We start from the raw sequence: 20,142 nt of genomic DNA, 5'->3' as shown, positions 1-20,142 counted from the left end.
AGATACATTTTACAATAAACTTGCCATATACTTGTTCTAGTCATTGCTGATCACTGGGCTTAGTTGTTGCTGAGGGATGGAGGGAGCAGTGGGCCAGGTTGGAAGTGAGACTGATGCAGCACACTGATCAGTCGGTGGCAGAAACTTAATTAGTATAGGCTCGGCCGGCTTGCACTGACTGAGACACGTGTCCATCCCCCGGCGGGCAAGGTCATGCTCACGGTCTTTTGGAGCTGCATGGAGTAGTGATGATAGATTCCACTGATGGCAAAGGGTACAAAATAACCAGGACATACTGTGCTTTATTGCTGCAGACATTGCGGGAGGCCATCAAAACTGAGAGACGTGGCATGCTGCAAAACGTGTCCTCCTCTTCCAACACCGTGCCGCTATAAAATCCGGCCTTCTCAGTGATCAACCCCTTACTGTCCCAACCTCGCAAATCTGACTTCCACTTCTTTCCATCCATGAAGTCATTTTTGAAGGGCAAGCACTTCCAGACAATGAAACGCTCTGAGGTCAGACAAGTCGTGGCTTCTGGTACCACCTGCAGACCGGCGGTCAGGCTTCTACAGGCAAGCCGTCTTCAAAGCTGCATAAAACGATGGGAGAAGTGTGTTCATGACCCTTGTTGACACCTATGTAGAGAAAGACTAATAACTGTGGCGAGTTTTGTTCCTCTCAGTCCATGGGAAGTGGGTCAGGGGAAATCTTTAATGAACATCCCTCGTATGTTAACCTTTCCCGTACGTCACCTAAAATTTTGCGCGCCGTACGTCATGGGTGTACTGACAGACACCCATGCTTTCTATGAAGGAAAGACTCCTCAGTCGCCGTACGCCGTGGGTGTACAGACACCCATGGTCTCTGTGTAGGAACTAATCCGTTGCCGTACGTCGTGGGTGTACACTGAGCAACCCATGGTTTCTGTAATTGAAATAACAAATCCGTTGGCGTACGTCATGGGTGTACAGTAACCCATGGTTTCTTTGAAGAAACACCGAAGACCTTGCCGTACGTCGTGGGTGTACCGTCACATCCGCGGTAGGTAACCCACATCTCAGTGTCCGCAAAGCAAATTTGACGTTTCCTTCAGCAAACTTTCATGTCCGGTTTCCAGTTGCATGCATGCATTTACTCAAGCGCTTGACCAAGTGCAGGAATGTGAGAGCTTCGCGTAAATGGGCTTTTCCTTTTCATTATTATACTCTTTTTAAATGTATAAAACTACTGAAGTTTTAGTCGGGCGTGACTGCCGCAGAAAACCCCCAGCCAGAGCTCATTCCTGAGATATGTGCAAATCCGGAGAAAAAATGGGAGAGGGGGAAGGGGGTGAAACTTAGAGATGACATCACCCGGCGGACACCAAGGTGTTGCGACGCTAGGCCTAGTGCCGACTGATGTATTTGACGACAAAATCGAAGAAAGAAAAAAGCCACACTCTTTACGTCTGTCTCCGCGACTGATAATAATGAAAGGCAATTTCGGTCTGATCTGTTCTGTACTTGTTGATGGCAGCTCTCTTGTGCCAAACATTCTGTATTACTTAGAACTGACCGAGAGTCAACTCTGAGTCGTTTTGATGGAACTCTAGCACCAGTCCCCTTTCCCTTGACCGAGATGTCGGCATTCCTAGCGCTTTTCAGTTTTTTCTTCCATGGGCGGGTTTCCTTTGTTTCGAACTGATTGGAATAAGAAAAAAATTCAACTAGATTTAGATCAATAGATTTCAGACATACAAGAATATATAGTTCTCAAAAAAGGTTTTTCCAACAAGATGAAAATAACCGGTTTTCGAGTGGTGTGCATTTTATAAAGAACTGACAAAAGGTCAAATATGAGAAAAACCCTGTTATACGTGTGCAGGTGTATTTGGATTTCCGGGTGTAACATGCATGCAGCTATTTTCTGCATACTGCTGAGGAGGGAGATGATAGTGGGTGAGAATAATTGGAATATGTATGTATGTATGTATAAAAGAGTGGAGAGAGAGAGAGAATGCACAAGATTAGTTTGTTCTTTTTTCTTCTTCTTCCTGGATTTCACTGACTAAAACAGATGGAACAATTGTTGAAAATTATCAATCTTTTGACCTTGAGCTGGTTTCAAGGTCACAATGCTTGAAAAAAGCATTTCTTGATTACATTGATAATGAAAGTTGACATGCAGGATATATTGCTCTTTTTTTTAAGCTTATACCATCCAGGTTGACATATAAGGTCAAGATCAAGATTACAATGCTTTTTTTAGGGGGTGGAGGGGGAGGGGGTCATCACATCAGTGTGGAAAGATATTTTTTGTGCATTTTTTTTCACACCAGATTCAATGTTGTTTCCTTTTCCACTGCCCCTGTTAGCCCACACTTTATCACAATCCCATGCTTTTTCTCTCTTTTTTTTTTCTTTCAATTGAGAGAAAATGTGGGAGGGGAACAACCACACTTTCTCACAATCCCATGATTTCTTGTAAAGTGAGAGAAAGCACAGGATTGTGAGAAATCTAACAGCCCCAGTATATGCTCTGTTTCAATGGCATTACTTCCACTCCACTAATCCCAAGTCTTCCATACACAGCCACACCCAGGTTTGCCTGCTACAGTCTCAGTACCGGAAGTTCACTGAAATTTGTTGATGTTACATTTTCAAGAGCTGTGAAGAGGTCACACACCAAAGGAGACCCTTCTATGATGCCAAGCCACTTCAGCTTGCAGTGTCCAGAAGTGCCTCTTTTGATTCAAAATGCACATGAGATCACTAACTAACCTATTGATGACAATACTCAGTCATGGAGCCAGACACTGAAGACTTGACAGGAATTCACCCTTAAACATGGAAGTGGAGGAGTATCTTCTTTGTTCATGGGCTGCAACTCCCATGTTCACTCGTATGTACACAAGTGGGCTTTTACATGTATGGCCGTTTTTACCCAGACAGGTAGACAGCCATACTCCATATTCGGGGGTGTGCATGCTGGGTATGTTCTTGTTTCCATAACCCACCGCACGCTGACATGGGTTACATGATCTTTAACGTGCATATTTGATCTGCTTGGCAGGTAGGTCTGCACATATGTTGACCTGGGAGATCGGAAAAATCCCCACCCTTTACCCACCAAGCGCCGTTACTGAGATTCGAGCCCAGGACCCTCAGATTGAAAGTTCAATGCTTTAACCATTTGGCTACTGCGCCCATCGGAGGAGGATCAAAATGAGGTCACCATGAGAGCATGGCATGAAGGGCCAGAGAATCCAGGACTTTTTTCCCCATTATTGATGATGAATGAAGATGAGGTTAAGACAATATTACAATGGATTGAAATCCATTGTTCTTTTTAGGCTAAGGACCATGTGCTAATTAAGGCTGTACTCTATGCTTCCTTTCATAATATATCTTGGTGCCAACCAGACCTGAAAGATGCAGACACCTGCAGTGCTGATCAGGAAAATTGAGTATCCTGCCAAAAGACACATCTGTGAAGTAGATGACCCACAGCTATGTGGTCCCTGCCTTCCCTTTTGAGCAAGAGAGCACTCAGCTAAAGGTAGGAAACGGCATCAGCTGAAAACACTGATGAGGCTGAAACCCATGCCCTTCCAGTCATCAGGCTGTATTGCTAACCACTATGATGTCGCTACTGGTTATTTCAAGGCATGTGTGTCTATTTCTCGGTATGCAAGTGTGTGTGTTTATGTTTTAATCTGTATGCAAGTGTGTGTTTGTATTATAATCAGTATGCAAATGTGTTTGTTACTCTAAAAATCTGTATGTGTGTGTGTGCGCGCACGTGTGGTGTGTGTGTGTGTGTGTGTGTGTGTGCATGCATGTGTGTGTGTACACATGACCATGCGAATGTGAGTGAAATATATAAAACTATTGAATACACTGACTGTGATATTCAAGATTCTCAGTTTCTCTCTGTCAGTCAAAATTGACTCTCTCTCAAGTTGACCTGACCATCTTGTCTATTTTTTTTTTTAATCTCCTGTTCAAGATGAACCGATTGAGTGTTTACTATGCTAGGTCTGCAGTGTAAACTTTAAGCCATGGATAATGTTCTTTTCAAGGACTGACCAGTGTGTCAGATCTGTGAGTGGGTCAGGCATCTCCCCCTCCCACCTTTCTTTTTTCTTTTTTTTAACAGATGTGGTGTACCATATGTGGATCTGTTTACATGCATTGATGCCTCCTTGAAACTGTACACAAAGATAATCAACAATCCCCATGCTTTACATCAAACAGACACACACAACATTCTTTTCGTTATTTCCATTCCCTCTTTATTGTGAAACAAAAATATTCCTCTCAAACTATTTGGTACAAGTAATCTACATAATGGCTTTTAATAAAATATGAACTTAAGTCATGTGAAATTGTGATGTTACTCATAAATCAAATCAGACTGTGATACTACATCTACAGTTAATATAGAGTGAAAAGGTATTCAAGAGAGCAAACACAGAACTAAAGGATAGCAAGGAAAGGTTTAGGTATCAGTAATACTGAGAGTTTAAAGCTTGTAGAAATGTATTCTGAGAATTGATGAATACCTGGTTGTCTTTCATATTCTGCAGAAAACAGCTCTTTGGAAAATAGTAGATGCAGATAAGTATGTACACTTTACATTGTTGATTCACTGGCAATGCGTGTACAGTGACAGCCGGTAGAATACTTAACAGTGATGATCTGATCATTTTATCTTATTCAGTATTCATGTTAAGGCACCAGATGAATATGCATGACTTTGCCTTGAAGTCAGTAATATACTGTATGTGATGTCAGAAAGTAAACAAAAGCTAATTGTGCATTCAGAATGAAAATTAAAACAAAATCTAGTACTATTATTAAACATATAGCATTAGCATCTAAAAATGTGCAACAAGATATATTTGTAATTATTGAACAAAAAAAAAGAAGTATAAGCAACACATCAATAAATGTATACATAGCAATAAAGACAAAATAAGAATATTCCATATTCAATGTGATTACGCAACAATCAGATACAATAGCACAAAATATTAATAATGACACAAAAAGATGTTGAACCAGCGTGTACATATCAAATAAACATTAATAGAGTAACACAGATAAGCTTTCAGCATTTATTCACACAAACAAAAACATTGATATGTAAATAACGGAAAAAGGCATAGACATTTGACCCCAGAAATACAGCCAAGTAAAACTAACCCACAGAAGGAAAAAATAACAATGAGCTGATTGTTTTGATTAAAATTATTACATATGTGATGGATAAAATATATGCACTATATTACATAGTTGTGGCAGCAGTGTGTGGGAAGATTTATAACATGTCATCATGTGTGGTTTTGAATGGTATTGCATGAAAGTATAAAAAAAACAACAACCCTACTTCACAAATACCTCCCTTTCTCCATCTTTTGCCTTGAGCAATCTTTTTGTCTGCCTCACATTCTAAGTATTCGATTATTCAAGATGTCTAGTGATCCAAAGAATGGTTATTATTAAGGTTGCTTATAGTATAGCCAACCGCGCAGGGCCGTATCAGGACCAAATGAATGCTGTTTCCACATAATTTAATTTGCAGGAGATATGTCATATACAAACAGACCACTTTTATAGCATGTACATATTCCAAACAACATATATCTGCCATGTCAATTTCATTGACATGGGCAGTCAGTGTTTGACTGCCATAAGTTCGTAGTCTTTGAGAATTATGAGGATGAAAATATAGAGACAATGAAAGACAGTGGGGATGGTCACAATGGAAAGCTTGTACTGGTATATATCTGTTCTGAATAATTTCACATTTGATCATTTGTCACAGAACTATCATCACTTATGTGTCTGTGTGTTTGTGTATGTGTCTCTCTCTGTGTCTGTGTCTGTGTCTGTGTGACTGTGAGTGTGTATGTGTGTGTCTGTGTGTTTAGGTGTGTGTTCCTTGAGAGAAGGAGATTAACTGCTCAACATTCTCCAAACTGAGGAGTTTGGGGCTTCAAGAATACATATACACAAGAATATGTTTTCACGGTAAACCAATTCACAATAATACTGACAAAAACAAAAACAAAAGTCTTCTAGAAATCTATCTGTGTTGAAAAAAAAGTTATGTGTGTGGAAAATGAAATGAAAATTGCTAGCTCTCTAACAAACAATTCAAAAACTAGTTTACTGTCTTTAAAAGTCATGAATTACCTATATCAATTTGAAGAAAAACCAAAATTTAATTTCACAAAGGGTATGTGAAAATAACTGTTGTCAAGAACAATCACAGCATGCTTGTTTCTAAACGGTGCAGTAAAAGAAAACTAAAAAATCCTTATGCCTCATGAAGAAAAGTTGTTTGGAAAAGCATGTCAATCTTCATCACAGTGAAACAATGAAATACCTCTGGCAAGTGAAGAAGTAGTACTTTCAAATCCAGTGTATTTAACCCTTTCACCGCCAGTCAATTTAGAGTACATATTCACTTGTGGTATAAACGCAGAAAAGACAGTGGCTAAGAATAGCTGGGGATTCCCCCTGCGATGTATAGAAAATATGGCCTATCCTACCACCGAACATTAAGAGCAGTAGGTTTATGGATAACAGACCAATGAATGGCCACCTTTCAGTGACATGGGTCCTCTACCACACCTGTGCATAAATGCAAGCTGTGAAAGGGTTAATGAATGCTGTTTTAGTCACTAAATGAAAACAAAAAAGATAAAATGCTGAGCACTTCAAAATCCAATGTTTTTTTTAATTATATCTTTTTTCTTTTTGATTAAGGAAGTAAAAAATAATAATAACATGTTTTGAAATTATGTCATTGTAAATTATGTGCTCAAAGTGCAAAAGAGGACATATCAATAAAGTTTAAAGCAATCAAATCCTGAAGGAAATGACCATGCTTTGTGAGTGTGTGCAACCGTCCCCACATGTCTTATGGTTCAGCATCACACCAAAAGGCATGAAAATCACAGACAACTTTCATTTTGTATGACCAACAAACTTTAGAAATTCTAAATGTTTTTAAAAAATCATCACAAACATATTAATTGCTATGGTTGGTACTGTTTCACATTCATTTAAATAAAAAAAGCCTTGACTGCTTGCATCAAAATCAAAATTAAACTGCATGTTTATCATAAGTTATAAACAAAAGTTGTGTTACCTACATTTGTATATAAAAATTATGTCAATAAGTAACTGACACTTATCTTAAAGTTGTAGCAGCAATAGCTGTATTTTTGTTCAATTTATCACAGTCCAAAATAAATGTGCAATTGAATAACCTTCTTTTTTCCCCAAATTTGAAATACTGATGGACCCACATTAACTTTTATACAACTGCCACATCGATGACACAACTACATCTGTAGATCAATATAGAAAAGTGTGCGTCTAAATCCTGATTCTGCAGTCTCAGTAATACTGATGATGAATGCTGAACTGAAGTGTATGCTGAACCAGTCTTGTAATCTGGACATCTGACACTACAGTACTCAAAGCAACATTGGTTCAAATTGTATTCACTGTATGATCACAGATATACTCGCTCAACAGTCTTATGATGTGTTTTGGATCTGATTTTGGCATCAACAACCTGTGATGAAAATAAATAACACCCTTTTATGTTGTTATCTTTTAATTCATAAAAAAAACATATTTAAAAAAATATGTTCATATTTCAATCCTTCTTTCAATTTTGAAATATTGAAGGTCACGTTCTGGCTCCTATTTCTCAGGAGTTCTATGATGCCTCTCTTTCTCGCACACATGCAAAAACCCAACTAACAATTCCTCTACATCAGCAGCATGGAAAGTGAAGACAACAAGCCTGACCCCAAGCGTCTGAGGTCATCACCAGGTGGAGAAGACTGGTGGGCGTGGCATGGGTGGCAGGAAGTCTTTGTGGTGCTGGGACTGGACCTGCTCCAGACCACTCTGGAACCGGGAGTGGGGCTTCATGAAAGGGCTGGGAACTTCACCGCCTTTGCCACCGCTGCTCTCCTGTAAGGGATCCATGTGCAACAGTCAACATCACACTGCAATACAGGTGGAGAGGGCGGGGCCCTGGGGGGCCAGGGGGGTCGGAGGGGGGTGCTCCTGTGCCACTTAATATCAGAACTGAATTCATAAGTAATGAAGAAAAGCAATACATACAAAAAGAAAAAACAAAGGCAATTAAAAAAAAACTACAAGGAGAGTAATATTGATTCTTAAAAAAAGAAAAAAAAGAAAAGGAAATGAACATTTTTGGACCACATCATTGTAAACATACAGTTATACACTTCTGACATATATTCTTAATGCACAAACATTCATTACATCTGTCTATTTTAATGGAGGGTACATTTCCACACAAGCGCATGCATCAGATCTTTCTGCTTAAATACCAGAACAGCTCCACACAAGCAAACACACAGAAAAACAAGAACTGGAAAACATGAATCAAAAGTGGTCATTCCATTTTGCATTTGTTTGTTCCCATTCCTCAGCCTCCAGAGGAGTACAAGGGAGAGCATCCACAGATCTGAACATCTGCATGCATAATTCCCAAAGGTGAGACTACAGAATACATCAACACATTGATGCGTAAATGATCTGATGGCACTCTGCAGGCTGCAAATCTCAAGTCCTGGATCTGGATCTACAAAAGGATTCTCACTACAATCAATTCTATGTAATCCCTGGATCTGGATCTATAAAAAGATCAAAACTACAACCATTCCAATGTAATCTCTGGGTTTCAATCTATAAAAGGATCATCAGTATAATCAATACTACAGAATCCCTGGACCTAGATCTATAAAAGGGTAATCACTACAAACAATCCTATGTAATCCCAAGACCTGGATTTATAAAAGGATCATCAACACATTCAATCCTATGTAATGCCTGGATCTGAATCTATAAATGGATGATCAGTACAATCAATCCTATGCAATCAATGGATGTGGACCTATAAAACTTAAAAGGATCATCAATACAATCAATCCTATGTAGTCCCTGGACCTGAAGTGTAACAGCACTTCTTCCAGACAAAGCTTCATACAGAAAATGTGTGTGTGATCATGTGCATTCTGTGTGTACACAGGCTGTTTCTGTGTGTGCGTTCCTCCACCATCCCCTTCCTACAAGCACAAGAAAGCAACCATGTGTTACACCACACTCAGTGAATATGAGAAAACCCCAAACAGCGTTGGTCAGTCATGCTGTTAGTAGTTTGGTTACACTGTTTTCTAACGCGCATCATTTCATACATTCTGTGTAGAGATACACTGAAGTTTGTATTCACAAACAAATCACCCAAAAAATTCTTTGATGTTCACAAAAACTTCAGCACAAGCATTAAGCCCCCTCAGTCTCACTTCTGTCTCAAAGTAAACAGAAATATAAACATGATGTGACGAACTGGACTGACTGAATGATTGTTATCCTATACGATCGCTCAGTTATCTAAACTTAACGTTAAACATGGGGGTAAAAGTCAAGTACAAATAAAATACCCCAAGATTTTGATGATCTCTACTGATAAAGAAAAAAATAGAAATGAATACGTGAACACATTTTGTGCAGTGGTGGTGAGGGAGGAGTGTGTGTGTGTGTGTGTGTGTGTGTGTGTGTGTGTGTGCGTGCGTGCGTGCATGTGTGTGTCTGTGTGTGTGTGTATGCATGTGTGTGTGTGTGAGAGAGGGTGAACATGAGTGTGAAAGAGAGAAAATATGTGAGAGCATCCATGTATGTGGATGTGTCTTAGCATGTTGTGTTCATGAATGTGTTGTATGTGAGTTTGTGTGAGCATGTATTCATGCAAAGATGAATCTGTGTGCTTGCTTTAATCTTTAGCCAAGCACGTCTCTGAATGAATGGAGTGTTGTATACCTGTACTTGCTTGTGCATGTGTGTTCAAGCACTTACATGAATACATGCTATCTTAAATTGTCATTAGAAAGCAAAAATTGACACAGAACATGAGCAGAGTATTGTAACATGAACAATCTCCAGCAGAGTATTGTTATATGAACAATCTCCATTGTCACAATGCATATGCCCTACCATTTTACCTCCCTTACACTGGTTCTCGCAAATCACTACTTCTCCACACTGCTAGACATCTACAACTACACCATCATAGTGACTAGCAAACACTATTCTTCCTTCTATTGCACAGTATACAACTGTCTAAGTGTCATATATATGCAACAGCAATGACTGAAAAAGTGAAAGCAGTTAGTAGTATGTTACAGTTGTTTGTTTTTTAATATGATGCACAAGAAATCAGTTAGTAATTTTTTCAGTTGAGCAGTGACAACATAAAGTGCCAAACTTGCAGTTTTATTCTCTCCAAATATGTCCGCAAACAGGTTGGTTTTTTTTTTCCTTCAATCATTTTATTTACAACTCAGAAACCCCCGACTCCAAAACGATGTGAAAATTTGCCAACAATTTGAGTCCTGTTCTGAGTTAATTCCAAAGCACACATCAGATCAGTAATCACAAAAATCACAGAGCCTGAGTCAATACTTGTGATAGTCGCAAAAGAATAAAAGGGAGGTGGCAAACGGGAAGGCTGACAGGAGACCACTGGCGATAACTGGTCAATAGCAGCAGGGTAAAAGTCTAACCTGTCCTGTTTTCCTGCCTTCACTGCATGCATGAGTCATTTAGCAGATAGTTGAGGAAGGCCTTGTTCTGCAAGTCAGACACAGTACACATCATCAGTGACAGTACACGGCCAGCCAACAGTAGCCATGGCTGGAAAACTGGGTGTGACACGGTTGGTTAGACTGTGCAAATTAGACAATAGTGTGTTACACAAAATTAGAATGCTTCTGTCTTCATGTCCATTTGTAACTGTGTACGCATACACATTAGCATAATGCACGTGAATGTCCATATATGTATGTAAATGTTCATTATGTAATGTAATGTAACTCAGCATAAGGAAATGTAATGCAATTTGATACAATCTGATGCAACACGAATGCATGTATCCATACATGTGTATGTGTGTTATGTGTCTGTCTGTTCTGGTGTGTCCATCATTCTATACATGCAATTTTTGTGCCTCTAAAATACTGAAATAATGTTTGCAACAGACAGTTTGATGAACATTGTTTCATTTGTGTCATATCTGTTTCTTGTTTTCTTTGTCTTTCTGCCTGCATATGTGCAATGAACATTGAAATAACAATCTATTATTTCTAAATTATTTCTAAATGTTTGTTAGACAGATGGCAGTTCACAGTGGATTTAGTCATACACTGTGCAGTTCAGTAACTGTTATGCAGGGAGAGACAAAAAAGACAAGACAGAACATTGTGCATTTCACACATACAGTGCATGTGTGAGGACACAGATGTCAGAATATCAAAACTGGTGTTCCCCTCACAATACACAGGCAACTTTTCAATATACATCTTTCCACTACTTTAATTTCTTTATCCTATCATCTTCACTTCTTCAGTGGCACTACTCCAACACAGCTCACTCTGAGTCCCCTTCTAGTCAGCCACACACATGTTCATCTGTTGAAGTTGCAGAGCCAGCAGTCCACAGGGAACTATCACTGTTAGGTCATCAGGAGGCAACACACCAGAGGAGGCCCTGCACGCAGCTGATTCACTCTGGTGGTGTTCAGTTGTGCCTCTTTTGATTGAACATACACAGGACACCACCAACTAAGCCCCCTACTTTCAGTTACTGGTTAGGGAAGAAAAGTCCAGAAATGGCAGAACAGATCATCGGGTCCTCACATGCCTTGATCAGATTCTATGGTGTAGGCTGTCACGAGAATCGACTGGACTTAAGATATCATAGATCAAAGCCTCTGTAGCTCCAGAGGCTTGAATACTATCAGTTAAAATATGGACACGAGTAACGTTACACAGGCTTGCCAAAACAGCTCTTGCACTGCAACTATCAATACTGTTTGCTGCTATTGTACTTTTATTACTACTTGTGTGTTGAATGTGAATCTAATTGTAATTTTTTTTAAAAACCAAAAAAAACCAACAACAGAGAGTAACAGAAAAAAGAAATGAATGAAAAAAAAGAACAAATTAAGTCATTGAAAGTGTGCTAACCTTTGCTATTACTGTTTAGTACGGAAACATTACCAAGGCAGATGTTGCAGCCCTTAACCTCTTGACTGCGCTGTTGACGTACGGCGTATGTCATGAAATGTCGCTCACCAATGCTGTATTGACGTGCGCCGTACGTCATGTTTCAATGTTCTATGTTTCGAGTCCCGCATTACAGAAAATACAGTCTGCTAACCATTAAATTAGCTCCCCTGAGCGCTCTTTATCTCATGAGTTCCATAAGCTAAAATTATTCATTGGATTGACACATTTATGGCGAAAGTTTTGCAAGTTTGTACGAAGCTCAAGTTGTGTCTGCAAAGCCATGGCTGAATGCAGACAAATCCCAACACTTGCACTTGTATTGAAAGAATTCTTTCGGGATGCAAACAGTAGAGATGAAGATTGTGGACTGAATGAGATAGAACTGCATGAAGCTGATGTCGAAGATGCTGATTTTGACAGTGGAGGGGGGTGGGAGGTGGAGTTGCTTGACGAAACTGAAGACAGACAAGCTCCGCTGATTCAAGATGCAGGTGGGTGTTTACGAGGTTTGTCAGTTTATTATTTGCTTTCTGTTTGTTGTAACAATGAATATGACTGCATTGTGTGTGTTTTGAATGTGTTCGCTGTGGTAAGTGGCTTCGTCAGTCACTGATCAGTGTGTGTGAGTGAGAGAGAGTCAGTCACGTGGGTTACTGTGTGTGACCATCACAGCCCAAGGGGGCGTGGCTTGCTGGCCGGCTCATTGTTGATGACAGCTTGTGTCGCTCGCCCAGAGCTTTCTGTGTGTTCGTTCCCGAGTGTGTATTGGTTTGTTGTTGTTTTGTGTGTGTGTGAGAGAGAGAGCGAGAGAGTGGGGGAAGGGGGGAGGAGATGTTTATAAAACTTAAATCAGAGAATGATATACAGAACTGTATGCCTAAATTACTTTGTAAATGCAACACTTGTAGAAGTGTGTGTGTGTGTGTGTGTGGGTGTGTGTGTGTGTGTATTGTCATGTTGTTTTGTATGAGAAAGACAGAATGAAGGGGGTGTGGCATACCATGAACCAGTTTCAGTGTATGTGTGCTTTGGGGGTTTGGGGTGGGGTAGGTGTGTGTGTGTTTGTATTTCAGCTTCTGAAAACGATCAGAAATAAAATGGTACTAATTCATGATCTTTTTATGTGTTAAAAAAAAAATCCAAAAAAACCAACAAACTTAGTCTTTTATGCACTGTGTTTCAGGTATGCAGCATGGTGATGATCATGATGTTCGTCCTGGACCATCTGGAGCTGATAGCTTGCCACAAACCTATAGCTGAAGACCAGCAGCAGCAAGACCAAAGGGCAGTAAACAAGCCTCCAGCAACTCTGGATTGCAACAAAAACATGGGTGCCATGGTCCACCATGACCAACAGCTGCAGCCCTACGATGCCACAAGGAAAACCCTGAAGTGGTACAAATAGCTGTGTGTGTATTTTCTACAAATTGCCATGCTGAATGCACACATCCTCTACAACAGCAGTACACTCCTGGACTTCAGAAGGATGTAATTAGTGCCATGATTTTTGGTGACCAAGACCAAGACACTGCTAAAGATGACAATGCTGTTTGTCTTGTGTGGACGACACTTCATCCCACCTACCCCACAGAAGGCCTGGCCACAAAGGAGGTGCAGAGTCTGCTGGAAGAAAGGACAAAGAAAGGATGTGAGGTTCTACTGCCCAGACTGCCCCAGCAAACCAGCACTGTGTCTTGAAGACTGTTTCTGCAAGTACCACACACAGCGTTTTTACTGGCGATAGATCCTGGGTGAGTACACCCTTTTCATTCTTTGTGTGGACTGTGTTGGAGTCTTATGCACCTGGACACTGTTGCTCAGCCCTGACAGTGTGTGTGGTTGATCACATCAGTCACAAGAAAGACTAGTTGATAACCTGGTTGATATTGTAGCACCAACATGATGGAATGACAGTTCCAATTTTTTTTTTATTAATGCAGTTTATGGAATTTTTCTGTCAGATTGACTCATTATTTGAACATGTGAGTATTAAAAACAAAATCTTGATTCATTTTCCTTTCATTTGATATATACTTTTATGTACTTATCTTCAGTACTTTCTGAAATATAAACAAATTAAAATCATTGGCGTGTTTTTCTTGTTTTTCTGAAAATTTTCTCAACATAGGCCATAGCAAAATGTACTAGCAGTGAACGGGTTAACAGAATCGTAAAAACTGCCACCAAGATTACCAGGGCTGATCTACCTTCTCCAGAAGACATATATTATAAGCGGCTACTCAAAAAAGCAAAATCAATCAGCCAGGACAAATGACATCCAGCTTTTGGGATTTTCGAGCTGCTCCCCTCTGGTCGACGGTACAGAAGTATAAGGATGAAAACCAATCGCTTCGCCAATAGCTTTGTCCCCAAAGCAGTCAATGCCTTGTCTCTCGAACAAATCCAGTGTGATAATTAGAATTGTGCAACCAACAACCATCTACCTGAATATCTAGTCATCAGCCCCATCCACATGTAATATGCAGCTTCTGTTCAAACATGTGTGTGTGTGTGTGTGTGTGTGTGTGTGCGCGCGTGCATGTGTGTGTGTGTGTGTGTGTGTGTGTGTGTGTGCAGTGTGTGCATGCATGAGTATGCACAAGTTTTTATATTGATATGTACTTGTAAGTATCTTATTTCAACTGTATCTGTGTTTGTGTATGATTTTCGATTTATGTTTACCTTGTTATGTACTATCCCCCCCAATATTCCTTGTGACCCCGGTACACTTGGTAATAAAGACATATTCTATTCTATTCTATTCTATAACGATTAAATCATTATCAAATAAATACCAATAATCAAAATAATAATGATAAAAACATGTTTGAATAAATCAATAAATGAATAAATAATGCACAGTACATCCCAGTATATCAATAGCAATAACAAAAGATGTAAAGACAGACCAGGTGAAAACTAGGAACATCCAATGGCCTCTGAACTGACGCTATTTTCTTAGCATCAAAAATATCCATCTTGTGATTCCTGCTGTACAACAACAAATTGAAAACCCTCATCACTGGTGGACACTAGATCAGAAGACCAACACTTAACTCTTTCTCTGCCATAGGCGACCTTTGTTGACTGGACAATGCACCACCATAGGTGACTTTTGTCGACATTGAGGGGTCGTGTTAAAAGGACCATTTTTCACATTGTAACAAAGCTTGACAGCTGCAACCAGTTTCCCGTCAATAGAAGAATGACCTACATTTGCCCCCTGACCCAGTTTGAAGTGAACAAGTCCATTGTGTTGTCTTGACAGGAACCAAAACCTGTCTTTGAGAGCATCATATCTAAAATATTTTGCACTGGGGAGTGTTTTTCACTCAGAAACTTGGCGGTGAAAGAGTTAACCGATTCTGCCATGGCACTTCACCATGATGTTACATGAAGAAAGACTCATGTTTATTCATGAAACTGTTTTGAACTCCTCTGTATTATGGTAATGTGCAGCTTCTAAAAATCTTTATGGCCACTTTAAGATATACTCCTAGCATTCAGGCTCACAAATTAATCATACTTCTACATTTTTCAATTGGCAGGTGTAAACAAAATGTCTGTTTCAAAATAAATTGACAAAAAGCAGAAAATCCAAAGACAATTTATGAAATCAGTTGACAAAAAGCAGAAAATATAAGGACTGTTTCTAGATAATATCACAACAGGCACTTGTACAGTATGTTCTGGCACTGACATGTTTTGTCAAAAAAGAAAATGACTGTGTCAAAATCATGCAATGAAAGGCATACTTTATTCAGAAAATTGTGAGGATTCTAAATTAAACACAACTGCTGAAAAAACAATAATTTTAAAAAAAGCAGTAACATATGAAATTGCTCAAAAAACAAAAAAAAATCATTACAGCTTATTAATACACTACAAAACAAATACGAAGTAGAACATGCACCAAAGAAAAAGCTCTTAAAAACAACAACAAAACAAACAATACCACAATACTGAGGCAAAAGTGTGACTTAGGAGGCACTTCCTACTCAAACACAATATGTCAAAGCAAGCTTGTCAGTAGTTGTTCACACCTAACACTGAGGCCAACACTTCTAGGAAGACTATGTCAGGAGCTACAGTCACACAGAGGTGGACTGAGAATCTTTCCTCATGCAACACACTTCTTTCTGTCTCCGTTTCTCCCTTCTCCCACTCTCTCTCTCTCTCTCTGTGCTTCTTCCTCCACACAGCTGCATACTTCACACCACTGCCTCAGAAAACCAGGGCTTCTCATGATTTATACAAACACAACCAAGAAAATTTGAAAATGAAATGGGCACACCGTCTTTTCATCGAGTGGGCCCCTGAGACATTCTAAAAAAAAAAAAAATCCAAAGTGCATACATGCGAAGAGAGAAAATCCTGTAAAGGGAGCTTCAGACTGACAGTACATTGAAGAGTTCTTTCCCTTCATCACTACTCCTTGGCTCAGCACGTTGGACAATCAGGACCAGAAGATATGCCTACCACTGTATGTGTGCAGCAATGCACATTTGATCAGAATGTGCAGCGTTAGTCTGAAAGTGGTATGGGACCCCTGAGAACTAGGGTAAAAGAGTCCCTGTGACCTCTAAGGTTTTTAACTTATCAGAAGCCCTGAGAAAACACCATGAAACAACGTAACAAAACAGAAAAGTTCAACTAATTGTGAAATAAACAACAATAAAGTAACTTTTTCAGTTTACAAGGTGCACATCTTCAAGTCAATGCTGCTCATGCTATCGATTCAGCTAGCACACAGGTAAATATAATCGTGAAATACATTATGCTAGCACACAGGTAAATATAATCATGAAATACATTACACTGATGTCAAGATCGAACTCTGTGCTGAAAAGTTTCATTGGCCATTCATCACATGCATCAATGATGAAGGGACGAAGCTGGTACACATGCTGGTGTACAGTTGGAGGAATATGAGATGAGAGAAAGAACTGACACATCCTTCAGTGCAAGACAGAATCTGTACAGGTCAGCGTATGAATATCTGCCGCTTTTTTTTCTAAAAAAAATTCCATCTTTTCTGAAACTGTTGTCCATCAGGATGTAATCATTCTGTGTCATTATTATGAAATCGTGTCTTTTTGTGGGGGGGGAGGTGGGGGGATCACTTTCCTGCTTTTCTGTAGAACTGTTGTTGGCCCATGCTTTCCAGTAATCCCACGCTTTCTCTCACCTTGACAGAAGGCATGGGGAGGGCACCCCCACACTTCCTCTCACTTTACAAAAAGGCATGGGACTGTGAGAAAGCGTGGTTGTCAGGTATTGCAAGAAAGTGTGGTTGTCAGGTATTGCAAGAAAGCGTGGTTGTCAGGATTGCAAGAAAGCGTGGTTGTCAGGATTGCAAGAAAGCGTGGTTGTCAGGATTGCAAGAAAGCATGGTTGTTGGGATTGCAAGAAAGCATGGTTGTTGGGATTGCAAGAAAGCGTGGGCTAGCACTTGTCTTTTGTTTGTATCTTCAAGCATCTCTCAGTCTCCAGCAGTCTCCAGCAGCTTGCTCACTGTTTCTGATCAGTATGATGCTGACCAACAATCAGCTCAGTAAAATAAAATAAAAATCAATGACAAAACTAAGTATCAAAATCAAAACACTGCTTTCAGTCTCAGACTCAAAAATGATTCCCAGCACTAAATATCCTGTCGAGTTCAAAGTTGTAGAAAAAGAACTCACAGATTTGCCGCTGACACGGATGCCGGGAGAACCCTGGGTGCTGACTCCAGGAACAAACTTGCACAGAGGGGCACTGCCCATCTTCTGGGCCGCCGCTCCAGCGTAGGGCTGACCTGTGACGTTATTCACATATGTTTATATCTGAAATAATGCCAAATTATCATGCTGCATCATAATAAACTCCTGCCATGTCAATTCACAAATGTTTATAGCTGAAATAATGCTAAATAATCATGCTGCATCATAAATAACTCCTGCCTTATCAACTCACACATGTTTATAGGTGAAATGATGCTGAATTATCATGTTGCATCCTAATAAACTCCTGCCATGTCCTATGATAATAATGTTTCAATATCTCCACTTCCAACAGCAGTGAGGTAAGGAGGGCAGGATTTGGGGGACTGGCATTTCATAACTCACTCTCAAATTCATTCATTTACCCATTTTGAGTGCAGTTTTTCAGACATTCACATTCAAAGTTCACAAAAACAAAATGAAAATGTGCAAACTGAACCCCACCACTGTTACTGCTAACCACTTTCTGCACATTACCAGGAGGCTTAGTTGTATAACGGATCTTAGCATTGCTAAGTTTGTTTAGCATTAAGAATTTTCCTAAGTCAACTATAATTCAATTCAATATTCTTAATGATAAACAAAGTTACCGCTGTGCAGATTGCTAATGCAATCCAGCCCCCAACGCATCCTGACTGGGCTGCACAGGCAATCTCAGCGGTGCAAAGTATGATCAGTGTTACCAATTTTCTAAGTAAGTGTAGCTTCAGGAAAATTCTTAACCAACTTATTGCACAGCAATGTATTGTGTTGTATTGTATTGTAGTGTAGTGTAGTGTAGTGTAGTGTAGTGTAGTGTGGCGTTGTGTTGTGTAGTGTAGTGCAGTGTAGTGTATTATATCACTTTTTGTCACAACAGATTTCTCTGTGTTAAATTTGGGATACTTCCCACAAACACATGCATTGCCACAGTGCAGAATTTCACCAGAAACAAAGCTTTCTTGCTGTGTGTTCTTTTACATGCTGCACACAGGACATCAGTTTATCGTCCCATCCAAAAGACTGACACCCACATCACTACTCCAGGTCCAGAAGAGGGGGGCGGGGGGAGGTGGAAGAGTAAAAATCCCGTCAGGATATGGGAATCAAACCCATAGGCACTCTCGCTTCATAGTCTGTCGCACTACCACTCAGCCACTGATCAGCAGTGCTGATTGCTCACCCTGCCCTGCCCTGCCCTGCCCTGCCCTGCCCTGCCTGCCCTGCCCTGCCCTGCCCTGCCCTGCCTGCCCTGCCCTGCCCTACCCTGCCTGCCCTGCCCTGCCTGCCCTGCCCTGCCTGCCCTGCCTGCCCCTTCACCTGGCACAGGGTCCGGACGTGTGGACTGAGAGCGGGACTGCCGGTTCTTGCTGCTGTTGTCGTTGCCATAGCGATAGGGGCGTGGCTGTCCGGTGTGGGGGTGGACGGAGACGGCGGCCGTGTTGCCATGGGGGTGCTTGTTGGCTTGCAGGGATGGGGGCTGCTGCTTCTCCCTGCAACATCATGGCTTCACTGATGAATGAATCAACAAACATTTATTGTTCATGGACACACTGATCCTCAAACAAGGGTGAGCAAAGCCCATGGTGTAAAGGACATTATATGTGAAACATGAAATCAGTATTTACATTTGAAATACAGAGAAAATTTCTTGATCCACAAACGCTATCAATTTCATTTTATATAAATTTCAGGAACAGCATATCTGTACACACACACACACACACACACACACACACACACACACACAGTGCATATCATTTAACAACATGAATCAGCCAAATCCTCCCTTGTTTGATCAGACCATAGTAACTGTTGACTGGGCTGATAATTATTACTGCTGCTCCTATCCACAAAGTAATAAGGTTACACTTGCTGACTGTCATTTTTATTATTTCTATATGAAACAAAGCTATGGCAATTAGATGACTGTCACTACTACAGACACTCTCTGCAGCAACAACGCCACACTGACTGGGATTATTTAGTTGAGTGCTACTTTCTCTGTAAAATATCATTCCTGCTGTCTCATTCTGCTGAAAAACAAAGCTGGTGTGATCAGCTTGGCAAGCAGTGTCGCTTCTCTTTGTACCAATCATCAGTTTGATTATCCTTATTTTCAATTCACTGACTGGATGGCCTCTGTCCCCACCGTGAACACACGCCAGTCACCAACCTTCTGAGGTAGACTGGTTCTGGTTTTGGTTCATTGACATTCACACTGATCTCCGTCAGACTTTCATCGTCCACTCCATCAATAGTTTGCTTGTCGTCATCAGCTGCAGGCAAAATAACCAC

General features: G+C 40.3%; 1 protein-coding gene across 5 annotated transcripts in view; it reads right to left on the bottom strand.

Annotated features, from left to right (window-relative positions):
• Positions 1-4,260: 4,260 nt before the first annotated feature.
• LOC143286862 (uncharacterized) overlaps positions 4,261-20,142 on the bottom strand; it is a 70,706-nt gene continuing 54,824 nt past the window's right edge. For 4 of the 5 annotated variants that reach the window (XM_076594705.1, XM_076594707.1, XM_076594708.1 and 1 more), the window contains 4 exons: positions 20,021-20,123; positions 19,165-19,337; positions 17,788-17,900; positions 4,261-7,982 (listed from right to left, as the gene is read on the bottom strand). In XM_076594705.1, the coding sequence (XP_076450820.1) occupies positions 7,833-7,982; positions 17,788-17,900; positions 19,165-19,337; positions 20,021-20,123 (539 nt within the window). In that variant the 3' untranslated portion in view covers positions 4,261-7,832. Of the gene's footprint in view, positions 7,983-10,600; positions 10,668-17,787; positions 17,901-19,164; positions 19,338-20,020; positions 20,124-20,142 lie in introns of all 5 variants that reach the window. The other variant, XM_076594709.1, reaches the window with a different exon arrangement.

The sequence above is a fragment of the Babylonia areolata genome, chromosome 10 (genome assembly GCF_041734735.1).
Source record: "Babylonia areolata isolate BAREFJ2019XMU chromosome 10, ASM4173473v1, whole genome shotgun sequence".
Taxonomy (NCBI): domain Eukaryota; kingdom Metazoa; phylum Mollusca; class Gastropoda; order Neogastropoda; family Buccinidae; genus Babylonia; species Babylonia areolata.
Note: the sequence above shows the minus strand (reverse complement) of the source record. Positions and strands in the feature narration are given on the sequence as shown.